This window comes from Cnephaeus nilssonii (genome assembly GCF_951640355.1).
Source record: "Cnephaeus nilssonii genome assembly, chromosome: 14".
In the NCBI taxonomy this organism is placed as follows: domain Eukaryota; kingdom Metazoa; phylum Chordata; class Mammalia; order Chiroptera; family Vespertilionidae; genus Cnephaeus; species Cnephaeus nilssonii.
In genome coordinates, this window is record NC_137085.1 from 2,697,181 (window position 1) to 2,723,468 (window position 26,288).

General features: G+C 65.1%; 1 protein-coding gene across 8 annotated transcripts in view; it reads left to right on the top strand.

Annotated features, from left to right (window-relative positions):
• AK8 (adenylate kinase 8) overlaps window positions 1-26,288 on the top strand; it is a 57,906-nt gene extending 31,618 nt beyond the window's left edge. For 3 of the 8 annotated variants that reach the window (XM_079790329.1, XM_079790332.1, XM_079790333.1), the window contains 3 exons: window positions 525-666; window positions 24,568-24,648; window positions 26,032-26,288. In XM_079790329.1, coding sequence (XP_079646455.1) covers window positions 525-666; window positions 24,568-24,648; window positions 26,032-26,269 — 461 coding nt within the window. In that variant the 3' untranslated portion in view covers window positions 26,270-26,288. Of the gene's footprint in view, window positions 1-524; window positions 667-1,716; window positions 1,819-24,567; window positions 24,649-24,769; window positions 25,967-26,031 lie in introns of those variants that run through there. The other 5 variants (XR_013814508.1, XR_013814509.1, XR_013814510.1 and 2 more) reach the window with 5 other exon arrangements.

The window sequence follows — 26,288 nt, forward strand, 5'->3', positions numbered from 1 at the left end:
GTCAGCTGGAATGTAAACAAGAGGCTTCTCCGCTCTCCCCGCCCGGGGTGACCGCGGGCTCCCGTGTGACCAGAGCTGAGCTCCCGAGAGCCCAGTCTTACATGAGGTGGGGGTGGGGAGGGCTCAGCGGGCACCCTGTGACCCCGTGTGGGCGGGGCACGAGCCCAGCGGGGGGGCGCCTGGTGAGCCCCTGGGAAGAGTCTTTTGCTGCAGATCTGGGTCCTGGAGGGCTGGGGGCAGGGCTGCCGAGGGGCATGCCCTCTTGTCTAGGTCAGGAAAGGTCAAGGTCAGGTCACCCTTGACCATCTCAGGCAGCCACGTTCTTCTGTCACTGGGGTGGGGGAGGGACTGGGAAAGCCCCCCCGCCCCCCCCCCCCCGTCCTGCCCACCCAAACCCGACTCTGCCAGTTCAGTTCATGGCCAAGTCCCATTCGGCAGCCCACGGCCCGGCCTCCCTCGCGCTCCTGGGGGTCAGCTCCTGGGGGTCAGCTCCGGGCGGCAGCGTGACCCTGCCCCTCTCTCAGTCCCCGACAGCCTCGTCCTGAAGGTGCTGAGCCAGCGCCTGAGCCAGCAGGACTGCGTGCAGAGAGGGTGGGTGCTGCACGGCTTCCCGCGGGACCTGGACCAGGCGCACCTGCTGGACACCACGGGCCACAAGCCCAACAGGTGAGCGGCCGCCCCGCCCCGCCCCGCCCCGCAGCTCCCAGTCCCCAGGAGGAGGGCCTCTCTCCCCGGCACCCCCACCCGGCGGGGAGGCCAGCTGTTCCTTCCCAAGCAAACGGGGCGGCGGGGCCGAGACCCTGTGGTTGGAGGGGGGCTCGCGAGGGGCTGCTCCTCTGCTCTCCGCGGAGTGAAGCCGTTTCTAAGGGGCAGGGGATCGTGCGGTTAATGTCGCTGACCCTCAGCCGGGGGCGGGCCGCGCGGACTTAGTCCCGTGGCCTCGGGTGGATCCCTCCGTGTTCCCTCCCGTCGCCAAGGGGATGTCCCCCCTCCTGCCTCCTCCCTGTGATTCCGTTTCCCCAGCTCTGCCTCGTTAAACATGCTCATGATTAATTCAGAAAGTGACCGTCAGGTCCAGATAAAGGCCAAGGAAGAGAGAGGCCCTCCAGAGTGAGCCCCCCCAGCCCCGGGCGGACACAGGGCGGGACTCGGGCGGCGGGTGAGAAAGCACGCGGGCCGCCGTGCGGGGCGATGGATGGAATCGAGACAGAATCACAGCCCAGAAATCACTCTGGGCCCTTGGCCCGGATCTGTCAGCCAGGCAGGAACACCGCCCACAAAGCAAATTCCTTTTTTTAGGAGGTCCGATGAAATGAGATGGAATTCAATTTACATATATATCAATTTTATTATTAAAATATATTCACTCTAGTAAATAGAATTATTGGGAAGGGCAAGCTGCTCTGTGTATTGGACACAGAACGAGAGCCCTTTGGCTTATCAGGAAACAAAGTTATCGTCTCCTTGTCAAATGTAAATCTCTCCGAGAGCTAATAAAGGGGGGTGTTCAAGTGCCATGTTTTGTTGGCTCCCACCTCACGCCCACGGCGCCTCGCACTGAATTATATCCGCCGCGCCGCCCCGAGAGGGAGATGAACCGAGTAATTGATGTGTCAAAAAGGAGGAGGAAAAGTTATTTGAGAACAAGTACAATGGGCTATAAAGTTTGTTAAAATGTAATAATAACAGTAAAAATATAAAAATAAAATGAGAAAGGAAGAAGAGGAAAGAAACAAAGGACTATGCCAGGCCGCCTCCATAGGCCGCTGCTGCCCGCCAGCCGGAGAGCCGTCCACGCCAGCCGCAGCCTCGTAGCAGGTATTTCCGCTGCAAATGAGCGTTTGCTGGCGCGGGGGAGGGTGGGAAGCTGGCCGGGCATCAGACTCCCTTTCCGGCCTCTGCTCCTTCCCGGGCGCGGCAGGGAGCGGCGGTCAAGGCCTGGGTCATGTCCACTGCTCAGGCCCCGGCAGAGCTGCTGCCCGGCTCGGCTCAGACACCCCGGGGAGGGGCCGGGCCGGGCCGGCGAGGGTGGCAGGACGTGAGGAGCGTGGCTGCACCGTTCCCTCGCGGTTCCGCGGGCTAAATGTGGGGACAGAAGGAGTCACCCCGAGATGGGGAGCTCGCGCGTGCGTGTGTGTGCGTGTGTGTGTGTGTGTGTGTGTGTCCCAGGTGGTTGTGTGCACGTTGGAAACTGTGGTGTGGCCGTTTTTGTTTTTATTTATTATTTTTTAAACCAGGGAGCTGTGTGCCCGCATCCCGAGGGACAGCAGGGACAGCTCCTCCTCGCACTGGGCTCCCGGTGGATGCGGTGTGTGGTCGCTTTGGCTAAAGCCCCTCCTTCCCTCCAGGGAGCCGGGGTGGAGCCAGGAGGGGACCCAGGCGGCCCCTGCCGGTCAGCGGGCCTGGGAGCTGGTCAGATTTCGGGTGGCGGAGCGGAGGGGGGCGCCGGCTGCCCTGGCGCTGACAAAACACCTTCCTCTCTCTCCCACTGACGTCTGGCCCGCCCAGGCCCCGGTGTGTCTGGGAGGCACCGCGTCCCCTCCCGCCCTGACCTCCATCTTTAACCAGCACCCTCCTCCTCCTCCCTGCGGGGCCTGTGTGTGCCGTGGGCGCCGGCCGCAGGTCTCCCTGACTCCGCTCCACAGCCCTGAGCAGTGGGTTTGCTCAGGAGAGTGACGCGCTCCGGGCTGCGCCCCCGACTTTGTGTCCCTCCCGCCGCCAGCGCGCAGCCCCGGCCCTGTCCCCGGCTCGCAGAGCTCCTTTCTCGCTGGTTTCCGTTTCCGTCTGTCGGACGGCCGCTGCTCTGCCTGGACACCCTCTGGCTGTGCGGAGCGCAGGGGTCTGTGTGAGCGGTTCAGACCCGGAAAGCGCCTTCTGGACGCGGCTCCTGCCGGCGGGCCGCTCGCGCCCACGTGTCGGGGTGGCCTGCCGTCGCGCCTGTTTTCAGTCGGTTACACGCTCTGCCCCCGCTGCCGGTTTGGCTGTTTCTGCCGTGGTCGCCCACGCGCTTCGGAATTCCTGTTACGTAAAAAGAGGCCGCAATGGCAGACGCCGTCCTGCCTGGCGGGGTGGCCGCGGGCAGTGCTGGCCACGTCTGCTCCGTGTGGGCGGTTCCAATCACTGACGCTGCCTCGAGGTCTTTTTCTCTGATCGCCGTCTGCGCGCGTTTCTTGCCTTCGGACGGACGGCATTCAGGCTCCTGGGTGTGCACCTGGGGAGGTAGCTCCTTATTCATTCACCTGCAGCACGTGATGGAGGGGAGCGGCCCACAACATCACCTCCAGGGCACGTCGCAATGCGGACCCATCCTGCTGCCGAGTGCTGGTTTGGTTTTCCGTGTGACCATGCTTCGTTTAAACAGCGGAACGCAACACAAGTGAACGTAGTTTCCATGCCCGAGCCTCCGATTGGATTTACATGCTTGTTACTCTTTAAAAAATACACATTCTTATTGATTTCAGAGAGGGAGAGAGCGAGAGAAACATCAGTGATGAGAGAGAACCACTGATCGGCTGCCTCCTGCACGCCCCCTACTGGGGATGGAGCCCGCTGACCCGGCCATGGGCCCTGACCGGGAATCGAACCGTGACCTCCTGGTTCATAGGTTGATGCTCAACCTCTGAGCCCCGCCAGCCGGGCCATGCTTGTTCCTTTTTGGTTCCCCATGACACTGTGTTTTCAGGGACGACACGGTAGGCCCCTGGGGTAACGGCTCTGCCATCTCTAACGTGTCCCAAGTGAGAGGATGCTATGCTGTCTAAGAGCACAGCAGAGGGATGGAACGAAGAAAAATTAAAATGCAAACGAGAGAGGGTGTCTCGCCTCTCCCTCTCCCTCTCTCTCTCCCCCATCACCACGCGGTCCTCCCTTTCTGCCGCGTACCCTCCCGTGGATTAGGGGTAATAAACAGCCCATTAATGGAGCCTGAACCGGGAAATGGAGTTGGCATCAGCAGCCGGCTTCAGCGGCTGACGGGGGTTAATAACTCCATTACTCCAGCTCCGCACCGAGCCGCCGGGCACGCGGGATGTTAGCCTTATCTCCTCCTCACTAATTGAGCTAATAGAACCCGGCTGACCCCGCCTCGCCGCCGCAGCCGCCGCGTGGAGCAGACGTGGGCTGGAATACATATCACGGCCGTGGGCTCCACGGGCCTTTGTTTCGGGAGGAGGCTCTTTCCTGAGGACAGGTCGCCGCCGAGCCTCGCTAACGGTGAGCCCCGCCGCACAGGGTCCTGAGGTCACCCTGCCCTTGCGCGCGAGGACGGTGCAGCGAGGGCCGGCCGGCCACTGGCCCCGCAGGCGGAGGCCCCCGCGGGGGCAGCACGTTGGCTCGGACGGAACGCTCCGCAGGAAGCAGCTGTGGCCTCAGCGAGCGGTCTGGGTGCGGGGTGACGACGGAGCGTGGCCGTGCTGGGTGGGACGGGCGGCCCCCCAGGTCTCAGGGACGGGCGGCCCCGCGGCCTCTCCCTGCTTCAGCATTCAGCAGCACCTCTCACACGGCCCTCCCACCCCGAGGGCCCCGACAGCTGATGCATCTGCGTGACCATTTTGTTGGCTGTCACTGGGTAAGCGCCACTTACCCTTCCTGAGCCTCAGTTTCCTTCACCCTCAGATGGTTGCCCCACCGTCTTCCTCACCCTGTGCTGGGTGCCCGAGTTCCTTTGCTGGGAGAAGGTGTGTGGGCAGGATGGGCGAGGGAAAATGCTCCGTGTGACCGAGATTACGTCGTCGACAGTGAGAACTCGGAACCCGGATTTCTGCAGCGGGTCACGTGCCTCTCTGTGCCTCGGTTTCCCCAGATGGACGGCAGGGGCAGGCCATTGGGGACGTCGGGTGTGAGGACGAGATGAGAGGCGCAGGGGACCCTCCGAGGAGCCTGGCGTCGGCAGGGGCCACGTGGGAACCTCGTGTGTCCCTGATGCTAGGAGCTCCGCGCCTGTCCGTGCGGCTCCGTGCCTGTCCGTGTGGCTCCGTGCCTGTCCGTGCGGCTCCGTGCCTGTCCGTGCGGCTCCGTGCCTGTCCGTACGGCTCCGTGCCTGTCCGTGCGGCTCCGTGCCTGTCCGTACGGCTCCGTGCCTGTCCGTGCGGCTCCGTGCCTGTCCGTGCGGCTCCGTGCCTGTCCGTGCGGCTCCGTGCCTGTCCGTGCGGCTCCGTGCCTGTCCGTGCGGCTCCGTGCCTGTCCATGCGGCTCCGTGCCTGTCCGTGCAGCTCCGTGCCTGTCCGTGCGGCTCCGTGCCTGTCCGTGCGGCTCCGTGCCTGTCCGTGCGGCTCCGTGCCTGTCCGTGCGGCTCCGTGCCTGTCCGTGAGGCTCCGTGCCTGTCCGTGCGGCTCCGTGCCTGTCCGTGCAGCTCTGTGCCTGTCCGTGCAGCTCCGTGCCTGTCCGTGCGGCTCCGTGCCTGTCCGTGCGGCTCCGTGCCTGTCCGTGCGGCTCCGTGCCTGTCCGTGCGGCTCCGTGCCTGTCCGTGCGGCTCCGTGCCTGTCCATGCGGCTCCGTGCCTGTCCGTGCAGCTCTGTGCCTGTCCGTGCAGCTCTGTGCCTGTCCGTGCGGCTCCGTCCCTGTCCGTGCGGCTCCGTGCCTGTCCGTGCGGCTCTGTGCCTGTCTGTGCGGCTCCGTGCCTGTCCGTGCGGCTCTGTGCCTGTCTGTGCGGCTCCGTGCCTGTCCGTGCGGCTCCGTCCCTGTCCGTGCGGCTCTGTGCCTGTCCGTGCAGCTCTGTGCCTGTCCGTGCGGCTCCGTGCCTGTCCGTGCGGCTGCCTGTCCGTGCGGCTCCGTGCCTGTCCGTGCGGCTCTATGCCTGTCCGTGCGGCTCCGTGCCTGTCCGTGCGGCTCCGTGCCTGTCCGTGCGGCTCCGTGCCTGTCCGTGCGGCTCTATGCCTGTCCGTGCGGCTCCGTGCCTGTCCGTGCGGCTCCGTGCCTGTCCGTGCGGCTCCGTGCCTGTCCGTGCGGCTGCCTGTCCGTGCGGCTCCGTGCCTGTCCGTGCGGCTCCGTGCCTGTCCGTGCGGCTGCCTGTCCGTACGGCTCTGTGCCTGTCCGTGCAGCTCCGTGCCTGTCCGTGCAGCTCTGTGCCTGTCCGTGCAGCTCTGTGCCTGTCCGTGCGGCTCCGTGCCTGTCCGTGCGGCTCTGTGCCTGTCCGTGCAGCCCAGGCTTCCAGGGAGGAGGGCTGGCCCGTCCTGCCCAATACCAGCCGCCCTGCTCTGTGGCCAGGCTGGCCCTCGGCCGCTCTGAGCAGGTGGCTCCCTCAGGTCGCAGGAAGGCGGTTCCGTCCACCTGGTGACACGTGGGCAGAGAATGATTCTGCAAACAGACGGAGAACGTTGCACTGTTGTCGGGGACGCCACGGAGCCGGACAAACGGGAATCTTGGGGCAGGAGTGGAACCCAGTCCTGGAAGATGAGAAACCTTCATCGCCTGCCCCTGCTGTTTTATTTATTTATTTATTATTTTTAAAGGGACAGTTATTTATTTATTATTTTTAATCCTCACCCAATGATATTTTTCCATTGAGTGAGAGGGAAAGACAGAGAGAAATATCCATGTGAGAGAAACACATCGATTGGTTGCTTCCTGCACGAGCCCCAATGAGGGCCAGGGCCAGGGCCAGGGAGGAGCCTGCTGCCGAGGTACGTGGCCTTGATTGGAATCGAACCCGGGATCCTTTGGTCCGCAGCCCGAAGCTCTATCCACTGATCCAACCGGCCAGGGCGTCCGTGCTGTTTCATGAGTTCGAGGTTGTGGTGATGGGGAGGCGTCCCAGAGACCCCGGAGAGGTGGCGGAGGAGTCGCCCACCGTTGGCTGGCAGGCGGGGCCGGGTGGGAGCTGCGCCCTGGGAGGGTCACAGCGTGACATGCAAGGCAAGGGTGGGGCGGCCTGGGCTTGGCGGGCGCCTGTGGGTCGGCCAATTTAAATATTTCGGGGGTCCCAGGGCAGAGGGGCTGCCCCGACAGAGCGTGGGAGCCCGTGACGGAAGTGGTTGGAGTCCGGGCTCATCCAAGTGCCCGAGGAGGGTGGAGTTACTAGCCCTGAGCTCAAGGCTAGCTGGTCTCCAGCTCGCTGCCCGCTGGTGACAGCGCCCCCGCCGGCGGCTCTGAGAGCCAGGGCTGTGCTCGGATGGAGCTGGGCATGGGGACTGGCGGCCCCCGGACAGTGGGTGGGGCAGGTGGCGGGGTCACAGCCCGGGGTCAGGAAGGGTGGAGCGCCCCAGTACCCCAGCCCCAGGCTGAGGCCCGGGTGGTGGTGACGGCCGCAGCCCACGCGGCGGAGCTGTGGCATTTTAATCTTCGGTAAATAAGAGCTGAAGCGGAAAAGGGACGGGGCTGGGGACGGTGACATTTCATCGACCATTTCCAATGTTTGCGCAGGAAGAGCCGGCGAGGCTGATGGGAGCGGACGGGGAGCACTGCGGGCGGCGGGACTGGGTGGGCGCCCGCCTTTGAGAGCCGGGAGACTCCTCTCGCAGCCCGCAGCCCGAGGGCTCCGGCACAAAGGGCAGGGACCCCCGGGGCAGCCGGGACTGGGGGGCGCCGCTCGCTCGGTGGGGGTCTGTGTGGGGTCTGCGAGTCGAGTCCTTAGGAAGACGCCGGCCCACATCCAGCCAGGGACTCGCATGGTGTCTTCCTGCCGCCGTTTGGTGAGTTAAGGGCCGACACGAACAGCCTCACTCTCACAGTGAACCTCATCAAAGTGCCCGAGGAGGGTGGAGTTACTACCCTCGGTTATCAGCCATTTCACATTTTTCCCGAGTTTTCCGAGAGCGCCCCGTCCCGCCGGCCGTCTCGGTCTGACTGCCCTGCCGTCTCTAACGGTCTCGGCAAGACCCCCGGCCCCGCTCCCCCCGCTCCTAGCACTTTGGGCACCCGGTGCTTTGGGGAGAAAGCCACAGCGACTCTCGCCTCCTGGTCTAGCGTCTGATCACCCGCAGCCAGCAAGTCCCCTCCTGCCGCCTCCCTCTCGCCCTCCCAGGCTCTCTGGTCTCCACTCCCTTTTCCCCACAGACTCTCAGCTCCCAGCGGGCCCAGCGGGTCTGCCCGGCCGCACCGGGGGGGGGGGGGGGGGGGGCCCTGAGCCCACAGGGAGTGGGACACGGCACACACCTCCCCCACGGTCAGACGCCAGCAGTCCCCGCCGCCCTGAGACTGACAGGTAGCCTTTAACAGCCGCGGCCCGGGCAGCTGGCATTTGAGTCCGGCTCTGAGGGAGGTGCCCCCCCCTCGGCAGGTGCGGAGCTCGGCGGTAACGGAAATTCATTTCCCCGAGAAAGGCCGGAGGCGAGATGCCGAGATGACTCGGAGAATTCCTGTTTGTTTTTCTTTACCCACAAGAGACGCTGAACACACCAGCGCGCCCTTCCATTTCCCATCCTCCTCGGCGGCCCTGGCACCGCGCCCCCCTCGCTCGGGCGCTGCGGGCCGGGTGCGGTTGCACACGGGAAGCTGTAACAGAAAAGCTTTCCTAAAAGGTCCGCCGCCGAGGAGCCCAGCTTCGCCTGTTCTGAGACGGCCACCCTCTGGGCAGGGTCTCCTCGCTGGCTTCGAGGTTCCTGCAGATTCCAGACCCCCCACCCCAAGGGGGGTCCTGCCCCTCCGTGGCTGCAGGGCAGACCCTCCGTCCGGGGCTCCAGCACCTCCTCCTTCTCTCCCGGGCCTGGGCCTCGTGGAGCGCGGGTCCTCGGTCCGAGGAAAGGACTGCAGGGACCAGAGTAGACCTGCCAGGCCTGGCGTGCCACCTCCTCCAGGGAGCCTTCCCGGATGCTTCTCGCTTCACAGGGCCTTTCACAAGGTCCTTGTGGGGGGAAGCTGCTGAGTGGACGGCGGTGAGCGGGGAGGCTGTGGGATCCGGCTCTGCCGCCCACGGGCTGTGCGAGGTGGGGCAGGGGTTACCCTCTGCGCCCGGGACCCTCCGGGGCGGGTACTGCTTGTGCCCTCGGGGCACGAGAGGAAACAAAAGCTGTGACACTTGCCATCAACGGAGGCGGGGGAGGGGCGTGTGGGGTGTGCGCGGTCCGGTGGCCAGGGAGGCCTTTCTCACGGGAGGTCCTGTGCGGAGGGAACACTGTCGGAGGGTCTGGGAGGAGCACCCAGGCCTGGGACGGCAGGAGGGAAGGCCCTGGGGGGGGGGGATGGGCCGGCAATGCGGGGCGGCTGCACCAATGGACAGGGAGAGACGGGGCGACGCCAGGCGGAGGGCCGGCCGGGAAGACTGTTCCTCTGAGTCAGGGGGAGCCTCGGGGTGTTTGAGGAGGGGAGCCGTGGGATGGAGCGTGTTATTTAAAGGGCTACTCCGCCCTGGCCGGGAGGCTCGGCTGGTTGGGGCGCCGTCCTGGGCACCAGGAAGTCTCAGATTCCGTTCCTGGTCAGACACATCTCTCTCCCTCCCTCCCTCCCTCCCTCCCTCCCTCCCTCCCTCCTTCCCTCCCTCCCTCCTTCCCTCTTTCCTCTCTCTTTAAACATAACAGGGCCTGCTCAGGCTCTGGGTGGAGGATGGACTACAGGCAGGGGGACAGGGGGCCGCGGGGGCCGCGGGGGGCCGTGGGCAATCATCCAGGCGAGGACTCTGCGCCCTGGCCACGAACAGCCTGCAGGGCTGAGAGTCTGTATGTCTGAGGACTGACAGGTGGTGAGAAAGGCGGGCCTGGGGAGGACTCCCGTTTATGCCGCAGCTGGGGGGCCACCAGCGCCCCGTTGGGCAGAGGTTGAGAGGCTCTTAGCAATGGCTTCGTCAGCTCAGCGGCCACAGCGAAGTGCCACCGGCGGCGGCCGGAACAGCTGGAACGTGGCTCGTGGCCGCCGCCCTGGCGCCTCTCGCGTCTTTCCTGTGCGCACGCCCCGGTGCCCCTGAGCACCCACATTTCCTGCTCCTGAAACACCCCGTCAGACCGGCCAGGGCCCACCGAGGGCCTTGTTGTAACCGCCGCGCCCGCCGTCCAAGGCCCCGTGTCCAGGCCCGGCGCCCTGAGCTGCGGGAGCTGGCTCAGCCTCCGCGGTGGGTGTGGAGGGTACCCGCTCCTAGCAGCTGGGTGGCACTTGCTGTGGCAGCCGAGCGACCGATGCAGCGTCCTCGTGGGCGTCCCAGCTGCCCCTGGTGCCTGCCCACGTGCCTGCCAGGGAGGGTGCCCAGGGGCCCGGCCTCTCCAGCACCCGCCCTGCCCTGGCCCCGGCCAGGCCTTCCTCTCTTCATTCCGAGATTCAAATCCATGGAAGTCAAACCCAGGAGGCCCCGGGCTTCTCGTGCAGTTTGCACAGGGAGAAGCCGAGGCCCTGGAGACAAGTCACCTGGGGTCGCCCTGTGAGTGACGGGGCCGAGCCGGGCCTCCTGGCGCCAGGCTGGCCGCTGTCCGGCTTGTTTCTCTCTTCTCCGTCCCCGCACGCTGGCCGGGAGCACGGCCCACCCGGCAGTCACACCCACGCCGAGGCCTTCCTGGTCCCTGTCCTTCCCGGCCGCCCGGGCGGACGGAGACGCTGGGCCGTGACCGCCTGGGACCGCCCCGCTCTGTCCCCTGTGCACTAACCTGGTGCCCTCCTCTGTGGGGCGCCCGTCCCCTCCCGGGCTCATTAGCCTTGTAAGACTAATGGACGCAGTCGTGTCTAATTGCCCTGCTGAAGGCCCAATTATGCGATTAACGTGCGTGGACTACGAGCTGATGATGAGAAGAGCCCTCATTTGCATAGCATTAAGTTAATTGAGCCGCAGGCCGGGGCGGATGGGGGGGCCATGGCAGGATTCTCTTTCTGAGCGGATCCTAATGACCGGGGAGGACAGTGCACCTGACAGCTTCATTAATTAACGGCGATCGGATTACCGGGCCGAGTGGCGAGTGGCCGTGGCTGGAAGGCTGGGCTTCGTAAGAAATGCGAGCCGGCGGCTCCACTGAGCTTCCCGTCGGCACCGGCTGTGGTGGAGGGGAGCCTGTGGTCACCTTGAAGGGCCACTTTATGTATTTATTTATTTTTAAATGTATTTCTTATTGATTTCAGAGAGGAAGGGAGAGGGGGAGAGGAGGAGGGAGAGAGAGAAGAGGGAGAGAGGAACATCAATGATGAGAGAAACATTGATCAGCTGCCTCCTGCATGCCCCACACGGGGGATTGAGCCCACAACCCGGGCCTGTGCCCTGACCGGGAATCGAACCCTGACCTCCTGGTTCATAGGTCAATGCTCAACCGCTGAGCCATGCCGGCCGGGCTGCTCCCACCCTTTTCGCGGCTCCTCGTACTGCAGCCTGCGGCCGAGCCGTCATTCCTCTGCCCAGGCCCTTGCCGAAGGGCACTGGGACCGTTCTCTTCCTTTCCTTCGCAGACAGCACGCGTGAGCGTCCGGGTGCCCGGCTCGCGCCCTGGCGGTCTCTACAGGTGGGAAGGGGTGTGGCGCGGCTGGGCTGGGGTGCGTTGTATTTTTAGTGGGTGCTGGCATTGCAGACCGAAGGGGGGTGTCCTCTGGAAACAGCCGGAACATCCAAGGAGCAAAGGCTTTGTTGAAGTTGGGGGCACCAGGCCGCAGGACGCGGAGGGCTGGGCCCGGGGCTGCGGTGAGAATGACGGCCCTGCGGCCGCCGGGCTGGTGGCAGGTTCAGCCGACTCACACACACATGCTCACGCTCATGCTCATGCTCACACTTACACACACACACTCACACTCACGCACACACTCATGTTCACGCTCGTGCTTACACTTACACGCACATGCTCACGCTGTGCAAATGTTTGGCATCGAGAAACGAGTTTTAGAGCATATTTTCTCTTGGGATGGACAGTAGATTTAAAAGATGCCCAGAAAGCTGGGCTGGTGTGGCTCAGTGGCTAGAGCGTCGGCCTCAGACTGAAGGTCCCGGGTTTGGTTTCAGACAAGGGCACGCACCTGGGTTGCAGGCTTGATGCCCGGCTCTGGTCCGGGCGTGTGTCTCTCTCACATCGATGTTTCTCTCTCTCCCTCTCCCTTCCACTCTCTCTAAAAATCAATGGAAAAACATATCCTCAGGTGAGGATTAAGCCCTAACTGGATTGGCTCAGTGGATAGAGCGTCGGCCTGGGGACTGAAAGGTCCCAGGTTCGATTCCGGTCAAGGGCATGTACCTTGGTTGCGGGCACACACCCAGTGGGGGGTGTGCAGGAGGCAGCTGATCGATGTTGCTCTCTCATCGATGTTTCTAACTCTCTATCCCTCTCTCTTCCTCTCTGTGAAAAATCAATGAAATATATTTTAAAAAACCAAATAAAACGTTTTCTTTCAAGAACGGTTGTGTTGCCCTGGCAGTTAGTCTGGGTTCCCATGGTGAGCATTTAGGTAATGGCAGGTATTTCCGTTTTCACTGCTCTGAGCCTCACGTGCCGGCTCGGGGACAGGGAGGCCCGTCGCGAAAGGAAGTCCTCCTGAGGCCCCGCTGCCTCCTGAGCGGCTGGCGCCGGCGGCCCCCCAGCGGAACGAGGGGCCTGTGAGCGCCGCGGTCCCGCGTGGGCCTGGGGGAGAGCGGCTGGGAGCTCCGGGCTCAGCCTGAGTTCCGCCGCGTGTGCGGCGCCCGGTGGCGGAAGCGCGCGGGGCTCGCCGTCCTGCGTGAGGACAGAGCGGCGGGAAAGCAGGGAGCGGAGCCGCACCTGGAAGTGGCCCGGCCGCGCCCTGGGCACCGGTGGCCGGCGTGGCCGCCGCGTTTTCTAGAAGCCGCAGGGTTAGTGCCCGACACGTGAGCTTTGGGGCCAGAGCCCTGCGTGGGAACTGGTGTCAGTGGACATGCTGAGCGAGCAGGTGCGGAGGGGCCGTGAGCAGGACGGACAGACAGACAAGCTCCCCCTCTGGGTGGGAGCCCCGCTCGGAGGGGCAGGAGGTCAGTAAACGAGTGCGGATAAGGCATCCTCGGGTCCGGGTCCGCGCTGAGGCCTGTGCGCCCCCGGGAAGGCGGGGGGAACGGCATGCCAGGCGGAGGGACCGCAGGGCCGCGGCCCCGCGGCAGGAAGTCGCTCCAGCTCCCAGTCACTCCGCCTCGCGGAGCCTCCGTGTCTTCCCTTGCGAAGCGGAGCTGGTGGTGCGCGCGGGGCAACGGCGCTGCGAGCCGCACGGAGGCAGGACAGGGCAACGTGTGAGAAGGAATGACCTGCCCGGCCGCGGGGCTCCGTGGCGGAGCATCGGCCTGTGAACCAGGAGGTCAGGGTTCGATTCCGGTCGGGGCACAGGCCCGGGTTGCAGGCTCGATCCCCAGGGTGGGGCGTGCAGGAGGCAGCCGATCAGTGACTCTCTGTCATCATGGATGTTTCTCTCTCTCTCCGGCTCCCTTCCTCTCATAAAAATACGTTTAAAAAAACAATTATGTAAGTGAATGCAGTCCCCACTGTGGTCCCAGCTGGCGCCCCTGCCAGGGCCGGCGGGTTGGAGAGGCCTCGCGTGAGGCCCTCGAGCCCCCACCGGCGGCGGCTGCGAAACGCCTCCCACTTTGCCCCATGGCTGCTCCCGATGGACACGTCAGTCCCTGGGCCGCCCCTGGACTGAGGCGTCCGGTTGTCCTGTGCCAGCGCCCGGGCGAGTGCCACGGCGTCATCGAGACAAACGGGCGCCACCCCGGGATCACACGGGCCCGAGCCGTGCACCTGTCACAGCTGGTGCTCATGAAACCCTGATCAGGACGGAGGCTGATGGACACGTGAGAGCATCGGCATGCGGGAGGCCGTGCGGGGGGCGCCGGGCGGTGGCGTGGTGAGAGAGCAGGAGCCGGGCAGAGCTCTCCCGGCGCCCACGAGTTACATGCAGGGCGGGGCCGGGGTAGTGTCCTTGGTTCGTAGGAAGATGGTGCAGGAATTGAATAGCACACAGAAATAAACTCGTGTTTCTCGGACTCACGGCTAAACTGCTTTGCCCACCCTGGCTGTGGGCTTGGTAATGATCCTGAGGGAGAGCTTTATGGGCGCGGACGTTACCGTGACGAGCACACGCGTGGAGGGCTGCCTGCCCGGTGGCTGCGTCCCTCCAGCTCGAGCTCTCTGCCCTCGGGTACGGGATCGAGGGGCAGGAGGGGCAGCGGCTGCGATGGGACCCAACCGGCTTGCGGGGTGAAACCGGACGCCAGCCAGGCGAGCAGGGGGCGCAGAGGGAAGCCAGCGGGTGGCCCTTGCCTGTGTGGGAGGAGAGAGCCCCCCCCACACACTGGGTGCGGCGCTAGGGCCCGGACGTCCATGCTCACATCCTGCCCTGCACTTCCTGGCCACAGGCCGAGAGCAGGCGCTGACCTACTCTGCCAGGTGGCACGACGCGGCCCCCCCCAGAGCGTGGTGAGACCTCGGGGGGTCGGTGTGGGGGGTCCCGCGCCTGCCCAGCACATTGTGAGCCTCGGGGTCCCGTCAGCAGGGCGCCAGCGGCTCTGGGGGGAGCTGGTTGGGTTCGGTTTGCATTTGGAGTGTGCCCTGGCTGTGAGCTCCCCCCCCGCCCCCCCGCCCCCGGGTGGCAGGACAAGGGTTTGTGGCGGGAGAGGTGGGTGTGAGTTTGAAAGTGCGCAAGTGGTTCACCTAACGAACGTTTCCTGCCCCTGCCCGCCCTGCTTCCCCGGGGCTCCGGGAGGGCGGGGGGCCGTCCTGTGGGCAGGGAAGCGGCTCGCAGGGTCCGTCCGTCTGTCCGTCCGGTAGAACCCGCAGCCTCTCTGGGGAGGACAGTCCCCTCTGCACAGCGCGAGCTGCTGCTCTGTTGTTGCCGACGAGTGTCCTCTGAGAGTGGACAGAGCTGCGTGGTGCCTGTGACGGCGGGCATGGAGGGACATGGCCTGGCGAGAACCCGCCGTCCTCGGAACTCTTTAAGGATCGGAGCCACCCGCCTGCGGAATGGCGGGCTCTGGGGTCCCTTTGCCCCTGGGGTGCTGCCCCGGCTGCTGGCGTGCGGACCTCAGCGAATAGGAGGGTCACTCGCCGTCCTCGGTTCCGCGGACCCTGGTTGAGCCCCAGGTGCGTGCATGTGCAGACGGGCAGGCTCAGGGGGCAGAGCTGGGAGCGGCGTGGCCCGGCCTCCAGGTCCCCTCCCGGGAGCTGCCTTCAGGAGCCGGGGGTGGGGGTGGGGGTGGGGGTGGTGCTGGGCCCAGCAGCCTCTCCCGGAAGTTCCTGGGGTGCAGGACGGGGCACCTGCTCCGGGAAGAGGCCCTGCTGGTGCTCCAGCGCCCCGGCCCCGGGGAAGGTGGAAACCTGCGCAGCCGTTCAGACTCCGCGTCGTCGTGCCAGCCCCCGCCCGCCGAGGGGGAGCCGGGAGCCGGCACACGCTCAGCTCAGCCGGCCCCACAGGCGGCCGCCGCGTCTTGGCGGGAAGGCCTTCTTCCTGACGTGCCTGGAGGAGAGTGGGGTCAGATCGGGAATGGAGCTCAGGGCGACAGGCGTGGCCGGGGAGGCTTTGCTCTGTCCCTCCGTGACCCCGCAGGAGTGGCCAGCCCTGGCCAGGGAGCCGGCTGACCTCTGGGGAGGGACCCGCCGTGGAAGGGCCGGGAGCGGGGGCTCAAGAGGGTTCCCTCGTTTGCGTGCTGCCTGGCCTCCCAGGAAAAGCTCGTCATTGGAATCGATGGTGAGGCAGGAAAAGGTGGGGAGCTGGTGGCTCCCCCCAGTGTCACCGACTGGGCCCCAGTCGCCCTCAAAGGGGGTGAGACGCAAATAGCCGTTTCCACCTGGACTGAGTATGTCTTCCCGCCTGTGAGGGCCCCAAAGGTGGCACCCTGCCCGGCGCCCCCATTTCCCGCCCTCACCATCACTGCCCCGTGGTCCCGTTTGCCGCAGGGTTCGCACGACCACGGCCTGCTGCCTCCCTCTCAGGAGTGTGTGCTCCGCTGAGTGACTATCGGGGCGCCGTGACCCCGGGCCTGGGACTCGCCCTCACCCCCCTTCTGAGCGGCAGGAGCTGGGCCGGTGTCCTCACCGGAGGGGGGGTGCGGGCGAAGCCTGTCCGCAGGCTGCCTGGGGCCCGTCTCCTCAGGCCACTCCGGGGCCGCAGGACGAGCGCTGAGAGTGGAGGGGGGCATGGAGGGCCGGGGTCCCTCCACAGCGACGGTGCCCTCTGCACCCAGCAGCGCAGGGCGTGCCATGCAGGCCGCCTGGTGCCCGCCAGGCCCCCGGCAGCACACTAGCATGCCCGGAGCCGCCTGCCGGGGCCACGCCCAAGGGCCCCTCCCCACCTCGGGTGTGCAGGGGGGTCCAGGAGGCCTCAGCCCCTCCGTGGACTCCGCTCCACCCGCTAAGCTGCCTGCACGGCTGCAGACGCGCCCCGTGAGCGCGGCCGAGTGGGCACTGCCCAGCCCTTCCAGACAGGAACTCGGGGCCAGGCCGTGGGGCCAGGCCTGCTGCCCACGTGCCTGGTCCTGCAGGGCACGGGTGGGTGCGCTGGCCATGGGGGGGCTCGATGAAGGCCCAGGGCCGGTGGGGTGAGCGCTCACTGGGGGTGACCTGGGCGGGGCTTACCTCCTCGTCACTAACAGGCGAAGGATGATCCTGGCTCCTTCCTTGTGGGAATGCCGAGCGGCTCCCCACGCAGGGTGCTCAGCTCGGGCCGGTCGGCAGCTGCTGCTGCTGGCAGTGCGGGAGGCCTCCCGTGTGGATGGTCCCTGCACACAGGTTTGTGGCCGGCTGCTCCTTGCCAGGCACCGGCCCGGACCCCGGGGAACAGCCCCGAACAGAAGGTTCCCGGGGAGGAGGTGGGCGTAACCCACAAGCACAGGAGGACGGAGCGCTCCGCGGGGAAGACCGAGCTCCCGGGCTGGTGGAGCGGCCGAGTGGCAGGCCGGTGGCCGGGGCGGCACCTCTGGGGAAGGTCAGAGGCTGAGGCTTGGAGGCCGAGGAGGAGCCAGCCGGGGGCGGTGGGAGGAAGAGCCTTCGGGCTGGGCAGCAGGATGCCAGGTGGGTCCGGGCAGCGGGTCCACAGCACAGGGTGGAGGTGGGGTGGGGGGCGGGGAGGCTGTGAAGGCTCAGGATGACCCTGACACCCAGCGCCGCCCGTCATACGCATGGCCAGGCCCCGGAGCCCCGGGAGCTGGTCAGAGAGCCCGGGGCAGGGTGGGGTCGTTGTCCTGCACATTTCAAACATTTCATTACACAGGGAATCCACTTACTGTCAAAAGTTAGATAATGTAGCCAGTTAAACATTGTGGACATCCAGAGCTCAATGGTAACGTTGTGGTACACGCCTGCTGACCTGTTAGAGAGACTCTAAAAAGGGACCTTAATTGCGTACATTGTATCACCTCCCTGTGCGCTACATTGTATCACCTCCCTGTGTGCTACATTGTATCGCCTCCCTGTGCGCTACATTGTATCACCTCCCTGTGATACATTGTCTCACCTCCCTATGTGCTACATTGTGTCCAGGCCGGGTGGGTGCTCCAGCCTCCTTTCCCCTCACCCCGGGCTCAGGGTTACCGCAGGGAGAGGCTTGGGTCGCGGAGCCGCCAGGCTTCTGCACAGATAATAGGCTCAGCCCACAGACAACGATCGAACCCCAGTCTTAAGTTGCAGCCCGCGTCCTGGGCGAGGGTGCGGAAAGCCTTTATCTGGAAGCTCCGGTTTCACCTCCGAGGCCGGTTCACCTAAGAAGTTTAACCCGGAGCCCAGACAGACAAACAGTTTGACTCGGGGAGCGCTCTTCTGGCCCCGGCGTGCCCCGGGCTGGCCTCCTCCCTCCCAATGCCGTGTCCTCCAGCGGCAGTCGTTCAAGCCCAGGTGCAGTTCGCGCCCAACTTCCACGTGCAACACGCGTCTGGCTGCAGCCGCCCTTAGGTGCGGGACGCGGGGGGTGGGGGCCGAGGGAGTAGGACTGTGGGTAGGACTCGCGTGGGCAGGGCTGTGCCTGACCAGGTGGAGACTGTCTTACACGCAGCACCTGCACCTGTGTGCGCTAGCCCACCAGTAGGTGGACATTCGGGGAGGCCTGGAGCGTGGCCTTCCTGGGCCGGAGCTCAGAGGGGACGGCCGAGCCGGGACTTCTGGGAAGTCCTCCGAAGGGCGCTGGGAGGTCACCAAGGTGTCCGCTGTGGCCCTCTGGGGCCTCCACGCCGGAGAGACGAAGCGTGGAGGCAGTGAAGCTGGTGGAGGCGCGATGGGCCGTGGGAGGGGTTGGGAGAGGCCAGGTCTGGGAGGCACACGTGGGGCCAGGAGCCCAGCGCCCACCCCCCGCCCCCCGAAGCCTGCGCCCGGCAGAAACTTGGTCAAAACGTGCCGCGTGTCCACACTGCAAGCCGCGGAGGGCGGAGGGCGGAGGGCAGAGGTCACGGGGGAAGTGCAGTCACTGCGATGCATGGACTGCCCAACGACCGCCATCTCATGGGTGGAGCCGACCATGACCGCAGCGCCTTCCTGGAGGAGAAAAGCCTTAACGGCACGCGTTGAAATCACGCATGTCACATGATGATGACATTGGCCGGAATCACCTGGGCGATCACTAAAGAGCAAACACGAGGCACGCGATTCGTTCTTTTACTCTTCAGCACCTGTGGCCACCCCACCCCACCCCACCGCACCCTAGAGACGCCAGCCCCTCCCCACCGCTCCGGGGGGTTGGGGAAGGTAACCCCGGGGTGTGCGGGGTGTGGTGTGTGCGTGCGTGTTCAGTGCGTGTGAGAAGCCAGAGGGGGGAGAGGAAGCGTTGCAGAGGCCTGGCCGGTCGGCGGGCCGTGAGGTCAGAGCCGGGCTGAGGTCTGGGAGGGGCTGGGGTTGCTGCTCCCGGTGACTCTCCTGAGCCAGGGGCCTCGTGCTCCGTGGCGAGTGGGCCGACCCCCCCAGCCTCTGGGAGCCGCTCTGTCCCCCGCGCTCCGGGGCGATCTCCTTGGGCGGCTTGTCTCCTCTGACCCGTCCACGCACACCAACGGGCGGGCGGGGCGGGCAGAGCTTCGCGCCGGGGTCGGAGTCTGCCACTGACCGCGTGTAACGCAGCCCCGAGCGAGCGAGGGCCCGGGGGGCGGGCCTGGGGCGACTCCAGGCTCCTGCCCCGGACCGTGGTGGGCTTCGCGTCCCCTCCCACCTCCCCGAAGCGCCACCCGGGATCGTTGGTAACACGAAAGCCGGCGGACACGGGGCCGGTTTAATCGCCTAATGGCCCGGACACCCGACGCCGCTCGGCCTCCCAGCCGCGCCGGCCACGGCGGCCGCGGTAACTACAGCCCGGCTTGGCCCGGCCTCTCCGTCTCGCAGCCCGCCGGCGGCCGGGCCTTTGAGAACAATGAAATATGCATGGCGATCGCTGACAGCCCCGTAAAGGGCGCAATTAGCCCGTAATCCGAGAGCCGGGCGGCCGCCGCCCGCGGCTCCCATTAGTTAAATGCATTTTGTTCGTCCTCATCCCATCAAATCAACGAACACTTCCTTTAATTGGTTCATGAATTATACAGCCGCCCGCATTATAATTTAATCGCCGGTAAACATTCACAGGGCCCCGCGTAAAGCGCCCGCGCTCATTAATTCCTTAATTTCCGCCGACGGAGGGGGAGCCCGGCTGAACGGTGGCAGAACAGAGCGCCCGGGGCAACGGAAGAAGGAGGGAAAGGTGGGGGGCCGTTCAGGTTTTTAAGGGCTGTCAGAGACTCCATCTGCGAGCTGTCAGCAGCCCGGACCCGTCCCCCGCCCCTCCCCCCGTGGCGGGAAGTGACTGGCGGATTCATGCGGAGGCTTGTCAACCGTCTTTAAACATCAAGCCGGCGGGTAAACCGAGCCCGGTGTAAATTAATTCTCGTCTCCCGGCCCCCCTCTCTCCGCCCCCATGAATATTTCATGGCGGGCAGCATAAATATTAATTCTAATAGCTCTGCACAGTGGTTATTATTTCTGTTTTATGACAAATATTCATAAAATATTCAGGACCCTTTTTAGAATATTTACACACTTGATGGTGAACTTTCCCAGATTCCCGGGGACACAGTCAGCATATTGGGGTTCTCTTGACGGACTTTGCCCCCTTAATTAATGCCGCCGGCCATCGATATGGAATCAGACTCGGTTTTCCGCGGAGGAGCGGACCCTGAGATTGGAGGCGACGGGCGCCCGCCCTCCCGTCTGTGAAAGGGGGGCGCCCGCGCCCTGACCCCCGGGCGGCCCACAGGCTCCCCTGGGCTTCGTTCGGGGAGCAGCGTCTGCCCCTCGCCGGGGTCTGTTCCCGCCTTAACCCAGAGCCCTGGCGGCACCCAGCTCAGCGGTGAAATCAGAGCGAAGCCCGTCGTGGTGCCGCTGCGGGATGGACGCGGGCACTTGGCACAGGGTCGGCGTCATGACCGCGGCTGCGGCCAGCGCGGGGCGGCTCCCTCGCAGGGCAGCGGCCGGCCGTGGGGATGAAGGCTCTTTTGGAATCCGGGTCATTTACCTCGAACCCGGAGAGGCAGCTGCGCGGTGTCCCCAGAGGCGTGAACAGGGAGGGGTCCCAGCCTGGGTGCCGGGTGTCTGAGGTGATGGAGGTCAGGGTGGGGTGGCGGCTCTGGACCGAGGTGGGTCCAGCGAGCCTTGAGGATGGAGGTGCATACGGGGTGCCAACCCTCCCCCCCACCCCACCCCACTAGCTCTCTGGAGCTGCTGGGACCCCTGCACGGAGCGAAGCGGACTCTGTTTCCACGCAAGAAGGTGGCCGGGCAGCCGAGCCCAGCACGGGGCAGGGTCACCTCCGGCCTCGGATTTCCCCCCTTGACGGGCGGGTCCCAGGGCCGGGGGCACCCGCTTATTAAGGCGTTGAGCGGGATGACATAGGTCCGTGCCGCGCGTGTGCGAGGGCCTGGCGGCAGGAGAGCGGCGTGGTTCTGTCCGGGGCTGGCAGGCTGACCCCCAGCGAGAGCCCGAGGCCTTTGAGTCGAAGGCAGGACAAAGCCAGTGTCCCAGCTCAAGGGCCGCCAGGAGGACACGCTCTGGCCTCAGGCCTCGGCTGGCTGGGCGAGGCCCACGCGCTGGGGAGGGCGCCGGCCCCGTTCAGCTACCGGTTTCCTGTGAATCTCATCCGAACACAGACTCACCCGGAGACTGTTTGACCACAAATCTGGGGGGCCTGTGGCCCAGTCAAGGGCGCCCGTGAATGAACCCTCACAGCCGTTTCCAGTTGGGGCGGTGGCCGGTTGCCACGGAGCTGACAGATCCCTGGGCAGGTCGGGACGCAGCTCACCATCCACGTAGGTCCTGCTTGCCGGGGGTGTCTGGGTGCACGGAGAGTTCTTTCTTCCTGGGGGTGCAGGAGGCAGCAACTTTAAGACGACTTTAAAACGGATTATGCGGGAGTGAGCGCCGGGTTTCCCCGCCCCCAGACCAGCCGGCCGCGTTTTGTTGGGCGCGTGGTGAACGGCCAGGTGCTCGCTAGTGTACAGGTAGCACAGTCACGTGTGTTCGCCTGCCCCGGGGGCTTCCCACAGCCAGCGGGATCTGCCGCTGTCAGCTAGGCACAGCTTTATACAAACTCTGGCGGGGGGGGGGGGGCAGGGGGGAGGGGGAGGAGGGAGGGGGCCTTTTTTGGGAGGGGCCCTTTTTAAAGCGGGGGCAGGGGAGGACAGGACACAGCAGCTACCAGGTGAGGGCGGAGGCACGGTCTCGGGTGGAAAGTGAGGGTGAGATGGCCGCCCTTCCGTTTTCAAATTGGAAACCCTTTGCAGGGCCGTGTTTGTAACGCTCCCCCGCCTGCGGCACGCCTTCATTTCTCAGCGTCCTTTGAAGAGCAGAAGCTTTTTTAAAAAATATATATTTCATTGATTTTTTACAGAGAGGAAGGGAGAGGGATAGAGAGTTAGAGAGTTAGAAACATGGATGAGAGAGAAACATCGATCAGCTGCCTCCTGCACACACCCCTACTGGGGATGTGCCCGCAACCAAGGTACATGCCCTTGGCCGGGCTCGAACCCGGGACCCTTCAGTCCGCAGGCCAACGCTCTATCCACTGAGCCAAACCGGTCAGGGAAAGAGCAGAAGCTTTTAACGGACTTTTAATGAAAGTGAAATTTGCCAAAAATGTTTATGGGTCACGACGTCGGCTTCACGTCCAGGAATCCTTTAACTCAATGCGCAGAGGTTTTCTTCTAGTTCATCTGTTGTTTAGGGCTCCGATTCACGGATGTGAGTTTGTACATGGTGCAGGAGTGGGTCACATCCTCATCACTTTATCACACTTTGGGGTGAACCCCCACTTTCTCTCCATTGCACTGTGCTGGCCCCTTTGTTGGGGCGGGTGGGGCGGCGGGCAGTGTGTCCCCGCGGAGCTGCGGGGGCTCCAGGCTGCCTCGCACCCGCCTCGCTGGCACCGGGCACCGCGCACCGCGCCTGCCTAATCAGGGGTCCCCACAGGAGACCCAGCTCCTCCCCAGTGAGGCTTCCCGGCTCTCCAGGACCACGTGGGTGTCCTCCTGCTCTGCCCCCCCCCTCCCAGCCTTCCTTTGACTCACAGGGGGGCTCGGTGCGCTGCCTTAGAATTCCTCCCGCCGGGCGTGTTCATGGAGCAGCGCCCATCACGGGGTTGGAAACTGGCTCGCTCTCTGCTGGGCTCGGGGTGACAGCCGCGGGGGTGCTGCTGCTCGGCCTGGCGTGTTCCAGGGGTGCGACGCGAGCCACGTCGAAGTGTAAGTGATGAAAGCGTGGGAACGCCCCTGCTCCCCGCAATCCGACGCCCCCCATCTCACCGGTCCTGTTTGGTGGCTGTTGCCGTACAGCACGCTGTGAGCGCGTCATCGAGGACGTGCTGGGAAGGAGGGGGTTTCTGGGCCGCCTGCCCGCCCCATGGCGCCCGCTCTGTGCTCTGTGGATGGCCTGGCCGCGGCCGCCGCTTCCCGGGGTCCCAGTGAGGGGCTTCCCGGCCACTGGGCAGAGCAAACCTCAGCAGACAGCCTGGGCCCAGCGAGAGGGAGGGAGAGGCGGGAGCAGCTGGCCTGGCACGCAGCAGTGGCCCAGGGACCCCGGTCTTTTGAAGCGCCACGTTTCCCAGCGTGCCTGGCACCGGGGAGACCAGCTGTCCGGCTAACTAACAGCTGCAGAAGCCCAGCTCCAATCAGTGCAAGCGGAAGGGGAGATTGGTGTGTTCGTGTCAGGGAACATCGAGGGCTGTGTTGGCTTCAGGCGCAGCTCGATCCAGGCCCCAAACAGTGTCTCAGCATCTGTCTGCTTTCTCGGCTCCTTGGGGTGGGCTTCATCCTCAGGTAGGCGCCCTCCGGTGCAGGCAACCCGGCTCCCACGCACCGGCCTAGCGGCCGCAGCAAGAAGAAAGCTCCTTTCTTCCTGGCCTGTGGGGATTGGGGGTGCCAGGGCAGCCTCCTGTAGACCCGGCTCGGCTCAGCCTGCACCCGGCCCCAGCTCCTTGGCCAGGAGGAGCCAGCACTCATGGGCACATCTGGGGACGAGAGAGCATCGGGGGGGCACCTGTGAGCTAGAGAAGCAGCGAGTGGGGGGACAGCGGGCAGCATCGGGGCAGCCCCACCTGCACCTCCTCACAGATGTGACTCGGAACCACTCCTCAGAGCTGGCGCCTTCGAGAACCTGTACTTAGGCGACCGTCTGTGTGTAACTCCAGGGGCCGGGGGACCTGCAGGGGTGCCTGGTCCGAGTCGCTGGGGGAGAACTCGGCCCCCCAACACCTGCCGAACCCGCACAGCGGGCAGGGTGCGGGCACCCCCACGGCTGCTGCTGCCGGAGGTTCCTGGGAGTGAGGGAGGCGGCTCGGTCCCCTCCGCCGGCTCGACCTTTCAGCCGACTTCTCCCTCTGCCAGCCGCTGGGTTTGGGCCGAGACAGACCAGGCAGCAGGTGGAGTTCAGAGGGGCCCGAACTGCACGCCGCACGCCACTCGCCCATTCTTCCCAGTGCGTCCCCAGCGCTTGCGGGCTGCCCGGACACCCGGCCAGTCGTGGCTCAGGGCCCAGCAGGTGGCACCTGGGCCCGGGAGGCTGGGCCACGGCCCGTGGGGACGTGTCCAATTGGACCCAGCAAAGCGTGGCCTCTCGGCAGCCGGTTTGATGCTTGTGGGGCGATGGGGAGCTGGAGGAGGCTCCCGCCGAGCGCGAGCTGGGGGCGGGGGGGCTCATTTGTGTGCCTTGTTCTCACACTCAGCGGGGCTTCTCCCCGAGTTCACCTGGACATGGGTGCCCGGGGAGTGTTTCTTGTCCCCGATGTTGTCCCCAATTGTCCCCCGTGGAAGCTCTCGAACCAGTCGTCCAGCCTGGATGGCAATGCTGACGCCGCAGGGCTGGTCTCAGTCCCGTGCGAAGGCTCACTGCAGGCCTGGCACACAGCTGGCACTCGATAAATGTATTGATGCATGAAATAAATAGGGAGCGAGCCACGGAAGATTCCAGATGGTAAGATGTTTTAAGAGCACACCAAGGTGTTTTGGCCGGTCAGTGTGGCTCAGTGGTTGAGCGTCGGCCCGTGAACCAGGAGGTCTCGGTTCGATTCCTGGTAAAGGGCACATGCCCGGGTTGCGGCTTGATCCCCAGTGTGGGGCGTGCAGGAGGCAGCCGATCAATGATCCTCTCTCATCATTGATGCTTCTCTCTCCCTCTCCCTTCCTCTCTGAGATCAATGAAATGTACTTAAAAAGAAGAAAAGCACTCCAAGGCGTTTTGCTGCCAGCAGGGAGGAACTAGGCGTGGCTGGGCCAGCTCAGCTGACCGCGGGGCCGGGTCTGTCCCGCAGGGTCTTCTTCCTGAACGTGCCATTAGACTCGGTCATCGAGCGGCTGACCCTGAGGAGAACTGATCCCGTCACCGGAGAAAGGTTTGTGCCAGTTCCCCTCCCCCACCTACCCGCCCCGGGCGTGGCTATCAGAGCTCTGGGGCCAGGCCCCCTGGGGACTCCTCTCCCCGCCTGGCTGACCGATGCTCGGTGGGAAATCCAGGGGCGGCACGGTGACTGCCGGCAGAAAACTCTAGAAGGGGTTCATCTCCCAGCTCCGCGGGGCAGCCTCCGTTCACCCTCTGCCTGGAAGAGAAACCAGGAAACCAACGCCCGAGCGCTCGGCGTCCTGGTGACGTTCGCCCGGGCGGTCCCGGGGCAGCTCCGACCCCAGCGTGGGCCCTGTGGCCCCGGACAGGTGTCCCCTGTTCCTGTCACCCTCACAGCGACACTGCACACACCCCGTGGGAACCGGTTCGCCCCTGAGCCTTCCCGCGGTCCCAGGGGGTGATCTCCGAGTTTTACTCTGCAGTCTGACCAGGCATGACCTGTGTTCGTGTTGAATGCAATTTCAAGTCCCTGCGATCACAAAGGGGTAAAGGCTTCCATCCTCCTGGGTAAGCCACGTTTCTTGGCAACCAGGGCCACGTTTCTTGGCAACCAGGGCCACGTTTCTTGGCAACCAGGACCACGTTTCTTGGCAACCAGGACCACGTTCCTTGGTAACCAAGACCATGTTTCTCGGTAACCAGGAGCATGTTTCTCGGTAACTAGGACCATGTTTCTTGGCAACATGGCAGGGGAGAAGGGCCTCTGTCCGACTGGGCCAAGCTGGCCGCCGCCGCCGCCACCACCACCACCACCGCCACCGCCACCACCGCCACCATTTACTGCCCCGGCTCCATGCGCACCCTCGGCTCGCGCGGGACCACTCCAGGAGTGGAGTGAGGAGGGGCAGGCAAGAAGACCAGGGTTTTTCTAAACTACAGGTCTGACCTGCGCGCCCCTCCTGGCTGCGGGGGGACGGTCCTTTGCTGACCCATGTCGTGTGCGATGGCCTGCATGTGGCCTGGCGCCTCCCCCCGCAGTGACCCGCATCTCCGCGCCCACTTATGGTCACAATGTCCCCTCCCCATGTCCCTGAGCGCTCCGTCAGCATGGCCTGTCTGCCTGTCGGTAGAGGTGACGTGCCAGAGCAGATGCTGGGTAAACAGTGCCGGGGCGAGAGGGGCAGGGCGGCAGCGAGGGAAGACAGGGGTTTGGACCTCGTCTGCTCCGCTCCGTCCCGGTGGCCGCCTCCCCTGCTCTGGGCCGGGACCAGGTTTCGGGCCTGTGGCTCCCGCGAGGCTGCGCACAAAGCCGGTGGCAGTCACTGCCTGGCGGGGGTGGTGGCGGTGGCGGCCAGCCCGGCCCCAGGCGGACAGAGGCCCCCGCTCCCCTGCTGTCCGGCGGGCCGCGGCCACCTGCTCCCCTGCTCTCTCGCAGGTACCACCTCATATACAAGCCGCCTCCCACCATGGAGGTCCAGGCCCGTCTCCGGCAGAACCCCAAGGATGCCGAAGAGCAAGTCAAGTTCAAGATGGACCTGTTCTACAGGAACTCGGCCGAGCTGGAGGAGTTCTACAAGCAGGCCATCACCCTCAACGGGGACCAGGACCCCTACACCGTCTTTGAGTACATCGAGAGCGGGATCACCCACCCCCTGCCCCAGAAAGGCCCCTGAGGCCAGCGGAGCCGGGGCG